This window comes from Mytilus trossulus, chromosome 4 (assembly GCF_036588685.1).
Source record: "Mytilus trossulus isolate FHL-02 chromosome 4, PNRI_Mtr1.1.1.hap1, whole genome shotgun sequence".
Classification (NCBI taxonomy): Eukaryota; Metazoa; Mollusca; class Bivalvia; order Mytilida; family Mytilidae; genus Mytilus; species Mytilus trossulus.
This window is the reverse complement of record NC_086376.1, coordinates 64,846,463-64,861,008: the sequence shown is the minus strand read 5'-3', so window position 1 is coordinate 64,861,008 and position 14,546 is coordinate 64,846,463. Positions and strand designations below refer to the sequence as shown.

The 14,546-nt window shown below is 30.0% G+C and overlaps 1 protein-coding gene across 1 annotated transcript in view; it reads left to right on the top strand.

The window, feature by feature from the left end:
* Positions 1 to 14,546, top strand: part of LOC134715756 (NBAS subunit of NRZ tethering complex-like) — a 51,309-nt gene that overhangs the window by 10,572 nt on the left and 26,191 nt on the right. Inside the window, exons 5-23 of the mRNA XM_063578171.1 lie at positions 146 to 224; positions 921 to 1,025; positions 1,507 to 1,571; positions 1,790 to 1,861; positions 2,938 to 3,012; positions 4,411 to 4,485; positions 5,231 to 5,360; positions 5,698 to 5,832; positions 6,361 to 6,534; positions 7,543 to 7,616; positions 8,050 to 8,109; positions 8,731 to 8,793; positions 9,493 to 9,556; positions 10,082 to 10,140; positions 10,701 to 10,803; positions 11,209 to 11,426; positions 12,066 to 12,178; positions 12,582 to 12,661; positions 13,667 to 13,762. Coding sequence (XP_063434241.1) covers positions 146 to 224; positions 921 to 1,025; positions 1,507 to 1,571; positions 1,790 to 1,861; positions 2,938 to 3,012; positions 4,411 to 4,485; positions 5,231 to 5,360; positions 5,698 to 5,832; positions 6,361 to 6,534; positions 7,543 to 7,616; positions 8,050 to 8,109; positions 8,731 to 8,793; positions 9,493 to 9,556; positions 10,082 to 10,140; positions 10,701 to 10,803; positions 11,209 to 11,426; positions 12,066 to 12,178; positions 12,582 to 12,661; positions 13,667 to 13,762 — 1,840 coding nt within the window. The remainder of the gene's footprint in view (positions 1 to 145; positions 225 to 920; positions 1,026 to 1,506; positions 1,572 to 1,789; positions 1,862 to 2,937; positions 3,013 to 4,410; positions 4,486 to 5,230; positions 5,361 to 5,697; positions 5,833 to 6,360; positions 6,535 to 7,542; positions 7,617 to 8,049; positions 8,110 to 8,730; positions 8,794 to 9,492; positions 9,557 to 10,081; positions 10,141 to 10,700; positions 10,804 to 11,208; positions 11,427 to 12,065; positions 12,179 to 12,581; positions 12,662 to 13,666; positions 13,763 to 14,546) is intronic.

Below are 14,546 nucleotides of genomic sequence, written 5' to 3'. Positions count from 1 at the left end.
GGGGGGGCCCCCTTTTTGAGAAAAAATTTGGTTGCTTAAATAGGGAATCACTGAAGCGCAATATTCTATATACCTATAAATAAAAAAGATTGAAATATTATATTCAGTATATGATATATCTAATTTTATCTTTATCTAATTTCAGTCTGAATCTAGAACAGAGAGAAGTGTGTCGTGTCAGAAGAAAACTTCTTCAGTATTTGTACAGATTGAAAACTTATGAGGTAACATGATTATAAAAAGAAGATGTGGTATGATTGCCAATGAGACAACTCTCTAAAAGAGACCATATGACTCAGAAATTAACAACTATAGGTCACCCTACGGCCTTCAACAATGAGCAAAACCCATACCGCATAGTCAGATATAAAAGTCAACGAAAAGGCAATGTAACTATGTAAAACAATTCAAAGCAGAAAGCTTTCTGCCTAATTAATGTACAAAAAATGAATGAAAAACAAATATATAACACATAAACAAACGGCAACCACATAATTACAGGCTCCTGACTTGGGGCAGGCACATACATACAGAATGTGGCAGGGTTAAACATGTTAGCAGGATCCCAACCCTCTCCATACCTGGGACACTGGTGTAACAGTACAACATAAGGGCGAACTATAAAAATCAGTTGAAAAAGGCTCAACACAGATGGATGCAAATAGAAATACTACACAGAGTGGACATGAATTGTCTATATATTATTAAATTTTATAAATATCAGTAAAATAAATCAACAAGAACACAAAAATTTCATATAGATAATATGACTATATTTTTAAAGACTACACAAAGTGAATGATTTCCAGAGCTATTGAATATAGTGTGGGTTTAAAATTACTCCATCTCCATAAGCCTATTCCTTATTGCTTAAAAAACATTATGCAGGCTGTAGTAATATTTGATCTGTTTGTTTGCAGTGCATCCTGGGCGGTGTCCATGCAGCAGCAGAAAGGTTTAATGAAAAATTCTTCCAGAAATTCAGATCAGAAAACATAGTGGAGATTGCAGTTAATTATGCCAGGGTAGGTCTCCATTGTTACAGTGCATTTTGTGGATTTTGGTGTTCATTTAAAAAGTGTTGCTGATTGGTTATTTTTTACGAGATCATTATTGCCCACTGATTAAAAAATGTGAAGTTTAAGATTAAAAATCAACTACATTTTCTTATTAGATTTGAGCGAAAATGTGTATGCATTAAGAATATTTGGTTGAAATATATTACTTGTCTTAGCAAGAAATATAGTGGTAACAAATGCTTTCTTATAATAAATTATTGGAAATTATAGTGATTTTTTCAAAAAGTAAATTCAAACAATTTCAGAAAGTATTTAGTGTTATAAAATACATTTTGAAATTTGGGAGATTCAAATTAAAATGGAAAATACTTATTCCTCAAGTTTTCTTTTAAATATTATATAGAAAATATGGAATAATATTATGATGTAATATTGTAATTCCTAAATTGTGATAGTGTTTGTTTATATTCATAATTTATATTTACAGGATAATAATATAGAAGCTTTAGAAACTCTGTTCACCTTTCACTGGGAAGATCTAAGACCTCACAGGTAATTGTCAAAAGCTTGTTGGAAACAATAATGTATAGAGTATAGTTTTTGTCTTTAGCAATTTTGACTTCATTATCTAACAAAACCTTAATAACAATCCAAATATGAATGAATGAACAATCCAAATAGAACTGACCACTTGCAAGATAATTTTTTTTATTGTTGCTTTAAATAACATTGCTGAATGAATATTTCATTTTAATGTTGGTATGTTTTAGGTTAGGAATATTGTCTAATTTTCCAGAAACAACAAATCCACATGAATATAGGTCACTGCTACCAGAAGTTGGGTAAGTGATATAAAAGTTTGTTTCATAATATTTCTTTCTGCATTATTTAGATTCATTATTAATATTTTCAGTATTAGTCTGTTAATAGATGCAAAGTAATATTATAGAAATAATTCTGAAGGTTTGAAGTTTGATTAAATGATAATTTCATATACAGAATTTATAGTTTTGCTGGTTAAGAAAAAATGCCCTTTTAAAGAATCCTCCACTACAAAGTCACAAATATAACTAATTACAAAAAAAAAATGAGAAATAATTTTGATTATCGGTAATTGAATCATACAAACAAATAATTTATTTTTATTAGAGTCTCACCTCTTTAAAACATTTGATATAAAACACAGTCAATATAATATTAACAATTTATAAAAGAGCCGCTCTAAAAAGAGTTATGAGAGACTGTAAAAACACAGGATAAAATATATTTATAGTACATCTATAACATATATCACTATATCTTAACATAAAACACTATACTATTAAAAACAATTATACAAAAAAACAAAAAAACAACAACATAAAGGAAATTTTGAAAGGCTACAAAACTAGAAAATTTTTGAAAAGGGTTAACTGAAAGTATACTTTTTAAGAATTGTCAGATATGTGGGTAAGCATTTTTTTTTAACATTACAAAGCATGTGTCTAGATTATTTTTTATGCGGACAGAATTGACAAAATTAACATTCAAAAGAATGATCAATGAATAACATACATTGGAAATTAGTATGGCGTTCATTATCACTGAACTAGTATATATTTGTTAAGGGGCCAGCTGAAGGACGCCTCCGGGTGCGGGAATTTCTTGCTACATTGAAGACCTGTTGGTGACCTTCTGCTGTTGTTTTTTTATTTGGTCGGGTTGTTGTCTCTTTGACACATTCCCAATTTCCATTCTCAATTTTATCTTTATTAGATATAAAAATGTATGAACCAAATCTTACAAAGGTTTATGATTTAGTTTCCAGCACTATTAAAAGTTCCTTTGGATAAATATAAACTTCCAAAAACTAATTATTTGAGTTGGAGTAAATCAGAATCAAAGACACAGTAATATCATTGTTGTTTCTATGATTCAGGAATGATAAGTCAGTAATTCCTTGGGAAGAAGACAGATGGAGAGAAAAAGATTGGAGTGAGGAAGATTTTTGCAGGTAAAATAATAAAAGATGGTTAGAGACTACATTGTACTACTTACATGAAAATTAAGCTGTTACATGTAATTAATTAGCATACAGTTAACTCTCGTTGTCTCGAATTGGTTGACTCGAAATTTTGGATGAATCAGAGTTTTCACGTGGTCCCTAACTTTGTTCCATATAAATGTATGTAATTTGACTCCGGATGAGTCGAAATTGGATGAGTTGAAATTTTGGTGGAGTAACTAAATTTACGGTCCCAAGGTTAACAAAAGTATTCAACATTAGTTATCTATCTCGAACTAATACACATATGTCAAAACATGACCTCCAGGATTTAAATGGATCGAAGAGTTAATCTGACAATACACATGTAATTTAATCCCCGGTCACTAACCACTGTATTAATTTATGACATGCTATTTCCACTAGTGTTAACCTACGAAATTATTTAGATAATTAGTGATACATTGTTAAAATTCATAAAAAAGTATTTAAAATGTTTACAAAACAATTAATTGTGATTTATACTAATGAGCTTGGGTGTGTATAAAGTGAAGATTGTGACCTCTGAAAATAATCAACCAAAAACTACTGAATCAGCGTCTTTAATCTTGTTATATTTTCTTTTGAAAAGAAAGAGTGAGATTAAACAAAATGAAGAGAAATCTAACTTTTCTAAAATCTCATGTATCCTAGAATAAACAATTTTGTCACCGACCTGAATAACAAAACTAATGAATGGGAATTTCTCTCGAAAAAAATAAGAAAAAATTGTAACTGAAGCAATAGAATAAGTAAAAATAATGTTATTATAATAATGAAAGACCATGACATTTAAATACATTGATCTGATACCAGAATATCGATCCCCTTCCCATATTCACCAGGATTTATTTTAGTTTAACCAAGTTCAGCAAGAGTTGTGTCCCTTGGTCTGTCAAACTTCCAGTTTTCGTTTGAGTCCATTTATGTGTATCTCAATATATTTCTCTGGTTCGAATGACTTCGAGATAATGAGAGTCGACTGTATATAATTTTGAATTTTAATTCAAATAAACATTCAGTAATACATTAAAAATAGACAGATACTACAAAAGCAGAAATTTGGAAATGAGGTGTATCATTGGACCTTCATTCATAGCAGTCTAAATTTTCCCAACTTAACATTCACCTGCCATTTTATAATAAAGTTTAAAAGCACATTATGAACTGCATTTTTAGTTTTACAGTTTAACTTTTCTTTCAATGACAACCTTTACAGCACATCTGTTTTAATTAGGGTTGTATTGAGTGAACCATGCAATTTTGTTTTATAATTATAAATAGACTAACAGTATCTTCAACATATTAAAATGGAGTGAGTTATTAATAGATGGTTATTTTATTTGATTAAACACATATATTTTTCAGAACTATCATAGAACCAGTTTTACCAGATCTTGGAGGCTTCTTGTATGAGGAAAATCCAGGCCTCAAAGAATTTAGGTTCGTATAATAATTTCTCTAATTCTATGGAAATTTATCCCTTTTCGAAACCATTGTATAAAAAAATTTAATCAACGTGTGGTTGCTGGTGATCTCAGAAGATCATTGGATGATTTTAAGGGTCATGACCTTTTTGGCTGACTGGATGAACCAAAATATGATAACAGGTGTTAATGAAATTGACAACTTCGTGCAATGTGAAAGGCACTCGAAGGGGATTTTCGGTAAACAAAAAAAGAAAATGTCTTTTTAATCATTAGAGAAACAGATTCTTACATAGTCACTCGTGGATTATCGGATTTATCCAATCTCGATAGTTAAATTATAAATTTTAAAGTACTCGCCGAGGCGGCTCGAACTTTATAATTGATAATTTAACTATCTCGATTGGATAAATCCGATAATCAACTGGTATCAATGTAAGAATCTATATTTATAACACTATCCAACAAATTTTGATATGAAAAAAACTTACTCTATTTATATTATGGAGGAAGTAGTTTTTGATTAGTCATTTTGGCTTTATTGTCATACAACAGAAGTTTTTTTAAGTATTTTGTCTGTTAATTGGTCTTTATGCATAAGCTTGTTTAGATTTTATAATTTTTTCACTTTCATAAACTAATGTGTTTTTCAACCATTTTGTTTAATTTTTTTCTATACTGGAATTCTTGATTTAGTGATACCTTAAATAACTAAGCAGATATGATAGTAATATTAATTTTTTACATATTTTTTTCTGTAGAATGGCCAACCCAAACACTGATGATCTTTCTAAGTGGTACAGCTTCAGAGCCTGTGAGATAGAGAGAATATCAAGACAAGTAGACCTATCGGTAGAGTTAGTCAAACTGGCCACTGAACGAGGAGTGGAGGTGGGTCTTACAATTCAGGATATAGATTTCATAAACCTTTAAAATATCTACTATTATATAAATACAAATTTTGATGTTGATTGTTTGAAAATGTCTAAAAAGAGCTAATCATCTAAAAAAGTATGCTCAAAAATAAAATGTGTTTGCAGGGTAATAAACGAGAGAATGTCTTTGTATACTAGAATTTCATTAAATTAGAGGCCTTTAATAAAAAAGTACAAAAAATGTAGTAGCAAATTTATTGCTCTTTTGTGAAGTTATAAATAAAGAAAACAGAATTAAAATTATAGAATTATTGATTAGAATTGATAATAATGTGAATATTTAATTTTTACAGGGGTTATCAGAACTATTGGATAACTTGGTAACTATGGAGATGCTGGTGTATGACTGTTATGTGGATGAATATCTGACCTTTGATGAACTACAAAAGATGGCTGACTATGATAAATTGGAACTAATAATGTCCAAGGTATGTTGTAGTTTTACAGGTAAAGGTAATTTGAATTCTGTTTTACATATAAAATATGATCACTCAGATCTTATTTTAAAAAAAAAGAATTGGACACAAATATGGTTTTGAGCATATTAAAAAAAAAAAAAGTTGTAATACCAACTTATTTAAACAAACAAAAAAGGCAAACAACTACTGATAATTTTAATGGATCCAAAAAAACTTTTCTAGATCTATTTTAATCAGGACTGCTCAAGGATGAATTTGAAAGCCAAGGATGTATCAGAACAGAAAGAGTTAAAGAGCTATATGTCAAAAATGTACACATAAATATTTAAATCTGATGCAAAAAATATAGCATGCAATCTTTTGTTATGGTTTGAAATAGTGAGTGTAGATTTCTTATTAACATAAAATCTCAATAAAATGGGGATAAGGATAATAGAGCTGACAAAATATTTAAAAATAACTCAGACAACAAATTAATTAGATACAGTATGACAGATATTATATATGTATATTATTCTACTATTATTTTTTATTCAGGCATCAACAGAAATGTACACAAAGTGTCTACACAAATGGCTGGTACCTTTCCTTCAGCAGTGTGAACACAGACAACCTGGGACCTTTACTTCATTGATAAGAGATTACATTGTCACAAAAGCCAAGACAGATCTTACACTACCTACTAAAATATTTGAAGCATCCAAAGCCACTGTAAGTATTCTTTGTAAATAAGTTCTTATATAAGATTGAAATTGAAAATATATTTTGCATTATACATATTTTTATTCTCCACCACAAGAATGGAAAGATTATTAAGTTAATTGTTAGTCCATCCATACACTGTAACATCTATTCATACAAAAAGAGATGTATTTATACCCCCGCTTTCAAAAAGGAGGGGTACACTGTTTTACCTCTGTCTGTCCTTCCGTCAGTCCGTCAGTCAGTCTGTCTGTCCCATGAATATTTTTCGTCACATTTTTCTCAGGAACTTCAATACGAGGATTTCTGAAATTTGGTTTCAGTGCTTATCTAAGTCAGCTATACCGTGTGATGTGTTTTCAGATTGATCACTCGACAACTTCCTGTTTACCCAACACTTGTATGATTTTACACATAATAGCCAAGTTGAAAATTTTTGTCACATTTTTCTCAGGAACTACAATACAAGGATTTCTGAAATTTGGTTTCAGTATTTACTAGTATATAAGTCAGCTATACCGTGTGATGTGTTTTCAGATTCATCACTCGACAACTTCCTTTTTACCGAACACTTGCATATTTTTACACTATTGATATTATCCACTTGCGGCGGGGGTATCATCAGTGAGCAGTAGCTTGCAGTTTCACTTGTTTTAGTTTGCATAGGTAAATATGCTGAATTCATTTCTAGTAGATGATGATGGTAGCCGTTTCCTTCATTCCTTTGTCCATATCAGAAAATTGAATATTTATGATGAATCCATTGCTGAAACACTTGAATAGATGTGGTTCACTTTTTGGGGTACAACAAGTTTTTTTTTCTCTCTCAAATTTGCTCTTAAAAAGCTCAAATGGTTAAGCTCAGTCAATTATCCATAATAGCATCATGTCCAATAGTATTGCAGGGGAATATTTAATATGCATATGCTATTTGTTTTCTTCAATTTTGTGTCCACTCAAAATATTGCCTCATTTGTGATACTTTATGTAAGAATGCATTGCCTTTTCCATTTTCAGCAAAAAAGACCTATAATATCAAGTCAGGATGATGTCATGTCCATGGCCCTAGAAGCTCTATATGTTTGTGGCAGGTAGGTTGTACACTTTCTTTTTTTATGATTTATGAAATCTGTGTATAACCAATACATTGTATATTCAAATATTGAATGATCTATGTAAGAACACTGTTTGCTCTTTTTTTATACAGATATTAGCTATACCACTATTTCACACCTGAAGTTACAGATAGTGAGATCTTTTTAAAGTAATTCTTTTCATTAAGACTTATGTTTGTTTAAAAAGAAAGCAACATACAATTTTCACATGCATCAATCTTCATTTTAAACGAGTGTACAAAAATGATCTGAAGACATTTCTAGTTCGACAGTATTGTTTCATCTTTTTCAGATAATGACATTAATGTTTAATTGCTTGAACTCATTTGTTCTATTAAATATGAAAATTTCAAGTTTGTTATACAGATGAATTTCATAAAAATAGGTAATTTGTCGTTTTATTTTGTAGGGATGATCAATTAGATTTAGCTTTAGAAATTTTCCAGTGTCTTCCACAGAAAGGATATGGGTAAGGTTACCAAAATGGCTATTTTCTTGTTCTCAAATACTTTTACAATGCAAATTTCATGGAAAATTATTGGTTAGTTTCATTTAAATCCAGTAATAATTATAGTAGTCATTGACAAAAAGTGTGGTTAAATATTCAAGCAGATAGACGTTGTGATCACTGTAATACACTATTCGTTGGCTTTAGTGGATATGACTTGAATTGATTAATAACATACATATGTAAAGACAAATAGTACAGTTATGGCATTGCAGAAGAAAGATATTTTTATAACATTTGAACTCAATATTTCATTAAATTCACTTTCCAAAATATTTCATTATTGCGACTTACTGCTAAGGGCTGTTCTATAAAACCATACATGGGATCCTGAGAAGGCTTTTTGTAATCTCTACTAGAAGCTTGTGTCAAAGACTTCAGTAAACTGAAAATTAAAGTGAAATTCTAAATCCTCCACTTTTGGATGTTACCCTATTTTTGTCAGTATCCTATATGCTTTAATGGAACAATCCTGATATTTTTCATTTTATTGTTAAAAAATAGCTGAAGATGCTAATTATTTTTTTGTAACACATTTAATTTTTATATTTTGATTTATTATCTTGAAAACTTTTTTTACAGGAAAGAAACTAAAGAATCAATAAGACTGCACAAGGAAATAGACAAGCTGGAAAGACATTTGGGGTAATTTTGTCTAAATACATATATTGTTTTTGTTCTAAAATTACTCCAACACTTGTAACTTTAGTAATTAAATCGAAATCATTGTCTCTAATTTCTCAAAGAAATTGAAATAGATGAAAACAGACCGCGAAGAGGGCCCAAAACAAAATGGTTAGGAAACAGAAATATTCATATTAGTGCTTGCTGAACATGGCAGTGGGATAAGTTAACAGAAGACTAAATTTGTACAATAGTTTGGTAATTGCAGGATAAAGTACAATTTTCTGTTTTACATTTTTTTAAAAGTACTTGCATCTATCTTTAAATAAGGATAGAATTATGTAAGGATATATTGAAGTATGACACTATCTGTGGAAGGTGCTTTTTTATATGCTGACGTCCACATGTCCCGCCGTAACTCAAAAACGTTTTAGGATTATTGCTTAAAACTTTACACACTTCTTAGTTATATTAATCTAAAGTTCTGTATACTTTTTGGTGATGATTCCAAATTTTATTGAGTTTGAAAAAAAAAAAAAAGAGATTTTCACATGTCATGCTGTATCTCCGAAACTATGATTATTGCATAAAACTTCACACATAAGAAGAAAGATGTATCATGCGCTCCTGGCGATGCTGTTTATTACCCATGTTGATATCAACAAAACAGTATCCAATCATTTTCTATTTCAGCATATGATTCTTTGTTTTGTTTTTCAGTGCATTAAAGATTTTACATGAACAGGATGTTAAGAAACCTCTACATTATATCCTAGAAACAGAGGTAAAGTGTAAATTTGATTGAATATTTTTTTTTGTAATTTTGTAATTTACTTCTTGACAATTTATATTTGCTTTTGCAAATCACTTCAAAATTTCACTGACCTACTTCTTTAACTATTTGCAATTCCTCTCTATCTTCTCCATACATTCTTCAAGTATATTTGATAATACCACCATTTATCTCACTTATAGTAATTCTTTAGTTTTCCCTAGCAATATAGTACATGTTCTTACTTTTTCCCCTCAAGATTTTTGTTTGATATTTCACTTAGTTCATAAACTTAGTTCATAGACTAGGGGAATAGCTCTCGTAGCATGGATGGAGGCGATTACATACAGACACATAAAAACACGTCAGCTTCCATTTCTACATTTTAATCAGACAAAAAATGACGTCACAAACATAAATACAAAATACTGACAAAAGGGGAACAACTCTCTCTTACAAACAGAAACATAATATGACCATACATACTGATATATAACATAAATGTTCAAAGGTTTCCAATTGTGTTTTTTATTACAGAAAGATGCAGAAGATGCCAAGATGTTAATGATAAGATTGACAAGAGCTGCAGGCAAAAGGTAAGATTGTTTGGATAAAGCCATCTTTAGAGACTACATTTCACCTGAAAAGGGAGGAACTATAATCCTATCATACTCATAGAAAAATAGACAGAGCAATAATACCTTAAAAAATTGGAGTTTCCAAAACTTTTTCTGGCTTTATCAAAAACATATAAATAGAATAATTTAAAACCATGGATGTATAATACTTCATTTTTCTTGTTTGAATTGTTTTACATTGTTATTTCGTGGTCTTTTATAGCTGACTATGCGGTATCCGATTTGCTAATTGTTGAAAGCCGTACGATGAACAATAGTTGTTAATTTTCTGTGTCATTTTGGCCTCTTGTGGAGAGTTGCCTCTTTGGCAATGGTTACCACATCTTCTTTTTTTTTATATTGAATATAATAATAACAAGATGACAAAAAGGAATATCTAATTGGAAATAACAATTCTTAATTTCAATTCAGTCAAATTGAATGCTTATTCTCAATTTGAAAATTCCATTTCACTTTATAATACATGTAGTTAGTAGCAAGTTTTTTTCTAATTTTTTGTTTGATTTTGTAATTGACAGAAGTGAACCATTATCAGAAATTGCATGGAGAAAGCTACATGATGATGTTATACAGTTACAGAACCAAGTCTACAGGTGTCTGTCGTCTGGTCTGTGTCATGAGGTAAGTGAATAGTATAGTCTCTTCACACTGTGTTTGGTGAACTTTTATTTTTGAATAATTACATTACATGTATGTTTCATAAGAATCCCTCCTTTTGATTGGCTGACAATAATTATAAGACATTCCAAAATATTTTTTTTTTCTTCTCAATAAAATGCTATATTCACAGCTGCACATGCTTCCCATGACAATGTTACACAAGTTAAGAAGAAGCTAGTTATTTACAGGCTGTAAAAGTGTTTGCTGTGTGCCCAATTTAAGTGTGAAGTGAAGCTGAAATTTTGGCTGTTGGCTTATCATTACCTACCTTTACATACCAGGTTGTTCTCGACACTAGTTTTCAAGCTTTTACACATCAACAAGGACTTCAAATTTGTGTCTTAAAAAAGCTATCTTGTTTTTCAGATATTTACTGAAAGCTTGCTGTGTTCTGGGAGAAGAGAAAGTATAACTTTAGCTGGAGAGTACATTGAAAGAAGTAATAATGAGAGTCTTCCAACTCAAACCTACACAAAGAACTTAAAGGTGTCATATAAACGAGCCATACAGCTAGTGATCTCATCAGCACAGGAGTATTTTGATTCTTCTACAGATATGAAAGATCCATGTATAGATCTTGCCAGGTGATTTTTACAATTGTTCATATATTACACAAAAGGACTTGGTGACACTGTTGTCTAAGTAGTTCATCTAAAACAATCACTTGCCTTTCAACATTGAGGCTTTGAGTTTGAATCATGCAATTTACTTGTGCCTTCAACGCCAATATAAAACTAGGATTGATGGTTTTCCTAAATAATGAATGTTGTGGTTCTTTTCAAGCACTCTGGGTTTTTTTCTTCACTTAAAACTGGCAGCCATGACATAGCCAATATTGCTGATAGTGGCTTCAACACCAGCAATCAATCAAACAATCAAATATTAAACAAATTTTGATCTCACTCAATAAGATCTTTTAGTTTTGATTCCAAGTTTAAACTAAACAAAACTGGTGACAGAAAGTGTGCATAAGTTGATTTTTAAAATTTTGCAATTGAAATGATAAGATTGATATGATTGAAAGGGTATTGATAACTGGGAAGTATTTGAATTATTTAAAAATTACACAAGGCAATTGTCACAAATATATTTTGTATGTAGTGAGAACAGAACACATTTTTCCAGGTAAGTTCAAATGTTGACTTTCCTAATTTTTAACCATGAAAGTAAGATTTTCGATTTGAAAATTAACATTTCTTAAAACTGATTTTTTTGTATTTTAGGGTATGTTTAAATTTAATAAGAGACACACCTACTTTGATACAAGAAGAACTGGATTTGATTAACTCCCTTGCTATGTTGGACGATTTTGGTGTATCAATTATACCAGCACAAGGTAATTGACCATGGATAATGGATTGTCAATGATATACATTACCATACAAATGGTCACGATAATAAGCAGAAGATCAGACAAATCACCATACAAATGGTCACGATAATAAGCAGAAATTCCTAATCGACATTCAAATCACTTTGGTCAACATTTAAGATACTTAATCTAGATTTGCAAAAGACAATATTACTGTCTGAAATCATAACAGATAGTATCATTCTAATAAAAGTTAACAGAAAAATGTGTCATAATTTTTAATGAATTGAATCTAATTTTTGTTAAAGATTTTCAAGTGAGAAACTTCTGTTGTAAATTTAATTCTATTATATCAGTCATATAATATACAATGACAGTGTGATTACCCTAAATTATGTTTTAAAGAGTATTGTTATATTTATTGTAGTGAGACAGACTAAAGATAGAATAGAATTGATTGAGAAATGTCTCAGTACCAGAGATACATCATACAAACAACAGAAAAGGGTAGGTTTTCAGTGATGTGTTCATATATCTCTACAAAATTTGCTGCATAGAACTAGGAATGTTTTTTTTTGCATCTTTATAAAACCAATATCTCAGAAACTGATAACTGATAACAGATTGTTTGTTGTTTTGAATTTTGATACTGTTTTTATTGTGTATGTTTGATATGTATGTATATATGTTTCTCTAATTCTTCATCAATTTATCCCTTTCTGCACCCATTGTATGAAAAAAAAATAACCAACATGTGATTCATTTGATCTGAGTCCTTCATTGGTTAAAATCTGATTATGACCTCGAATTTTCTTGTTTTTCTCTGAATTTCCTATTGTGACAGCATGAAAAAAGGCGACCATGCCTGATGACGTCACATAAAAGCGTTTTAAATTTCAAAATTTAACTGTCTCAAGTGGATGAATATTGTATCACATATATGTTTAATGTGTTAATATATGTTTATTGTGTTAATATAATAAAATATTTGATTTGATAGAAATGATCTAATTTTAATATGTAACTCAAAAAGTTTTGAAAAGAATTACTTCTGAAATTATATTTTTTGCATTAATTAAAACATTGCAATAAATTCTAAATATGTCACAAGGGATTAACTGTATTTGAAATTAGTTTACACTGAAAATGTAAAGTAGCGGCAACATCATTATCATTAAAGAAGATTAATTTGAAAGGATTTCGTTTTAACTGCATACATCTTTGTATTGTTATAAAGTGATGGGTTACTTGCTCACTCATTGACCCTTTTTATTCAAATATATATATTTATCATAAAAATTCACACAAAAAATATTAAAAAATTAATAGTATAAGACAACATAAGCAGACCTTTGATAATAAAGATAGAATCAGATAATAACATTTCTTTATATGATAAACATATAGCATTAAAATTGAATAGCAGAGGGAAAGTCTCCATCTTATTTAAATCATTTGTTAAGCTTTATTTTAAGAACTGGAGTATAATGTTTGAACTTATATTTATTTCAGTTAATGCGGTTAAGTCATTTGCTGAAAATAGAGAAAGGAAACAACAGTTTGCGGGAAGGAAAAGTTCTCCATTTGATAGCTAGAGGTGCTGTTAAGGTATTTATAAAGGTTTATCTGATGATATTTGACCATTGTTCTTCTATCAGCACACAATTTATGTTTTGAAATGATAATGATAAGGTTGTTGTTCACATCAAAATTGTTGATTTGCATGCATGATAAAAAAAAAATATTTTTTTTACAAGTAACGAGAAAATAACCCAACTAAGTAGAGAGGCATTATGTTTTCTGGTCTGTAAGTTCGTTCGTCCTGCCTTAGGTTAAAGTTTGTGGTCAAGGTAATTTTTGATGAAGTTGAAGTCCTATCAACTAAAACTTAGTATACATGTTCCCTATGATATAATCTTTCTAATTTTAATGCCAAATTATAGTTTTTACCCCAATTTCAGGGTCCACTGAATATAGAAAATGATAGTGTGAGTGAGGCATCCGTGTACTTGGGACATATTCTTGTTTGACCTATGTTTTCATGCCCATGATTGTAGTTTTGCTCATGTGTACTATGTATCTTGATATTTCCGGCCCATGATTGTAGTTTTGCTCATGTGTACTATGTATCTTGATATTTCAGGCCCATGATTGTAGTTTTGCTCATGTGTACTATGTATCTTGATATTTCAGGCCCATGATTGTAGTTTTGCTCATGTGTACTATGTATCTTGATATTTCCGGCCCATGATTGTAGTTTTGCTCATGTGTACTATGTATCTTGATATTTCAGGCCCATGATTGTAGTTTTGCTCATGTGTACTATGTATCTTGATATATCCGGCCCATGATTGTAGTTTTGCTCATGTGTACTATGTATCTTGATATTTCC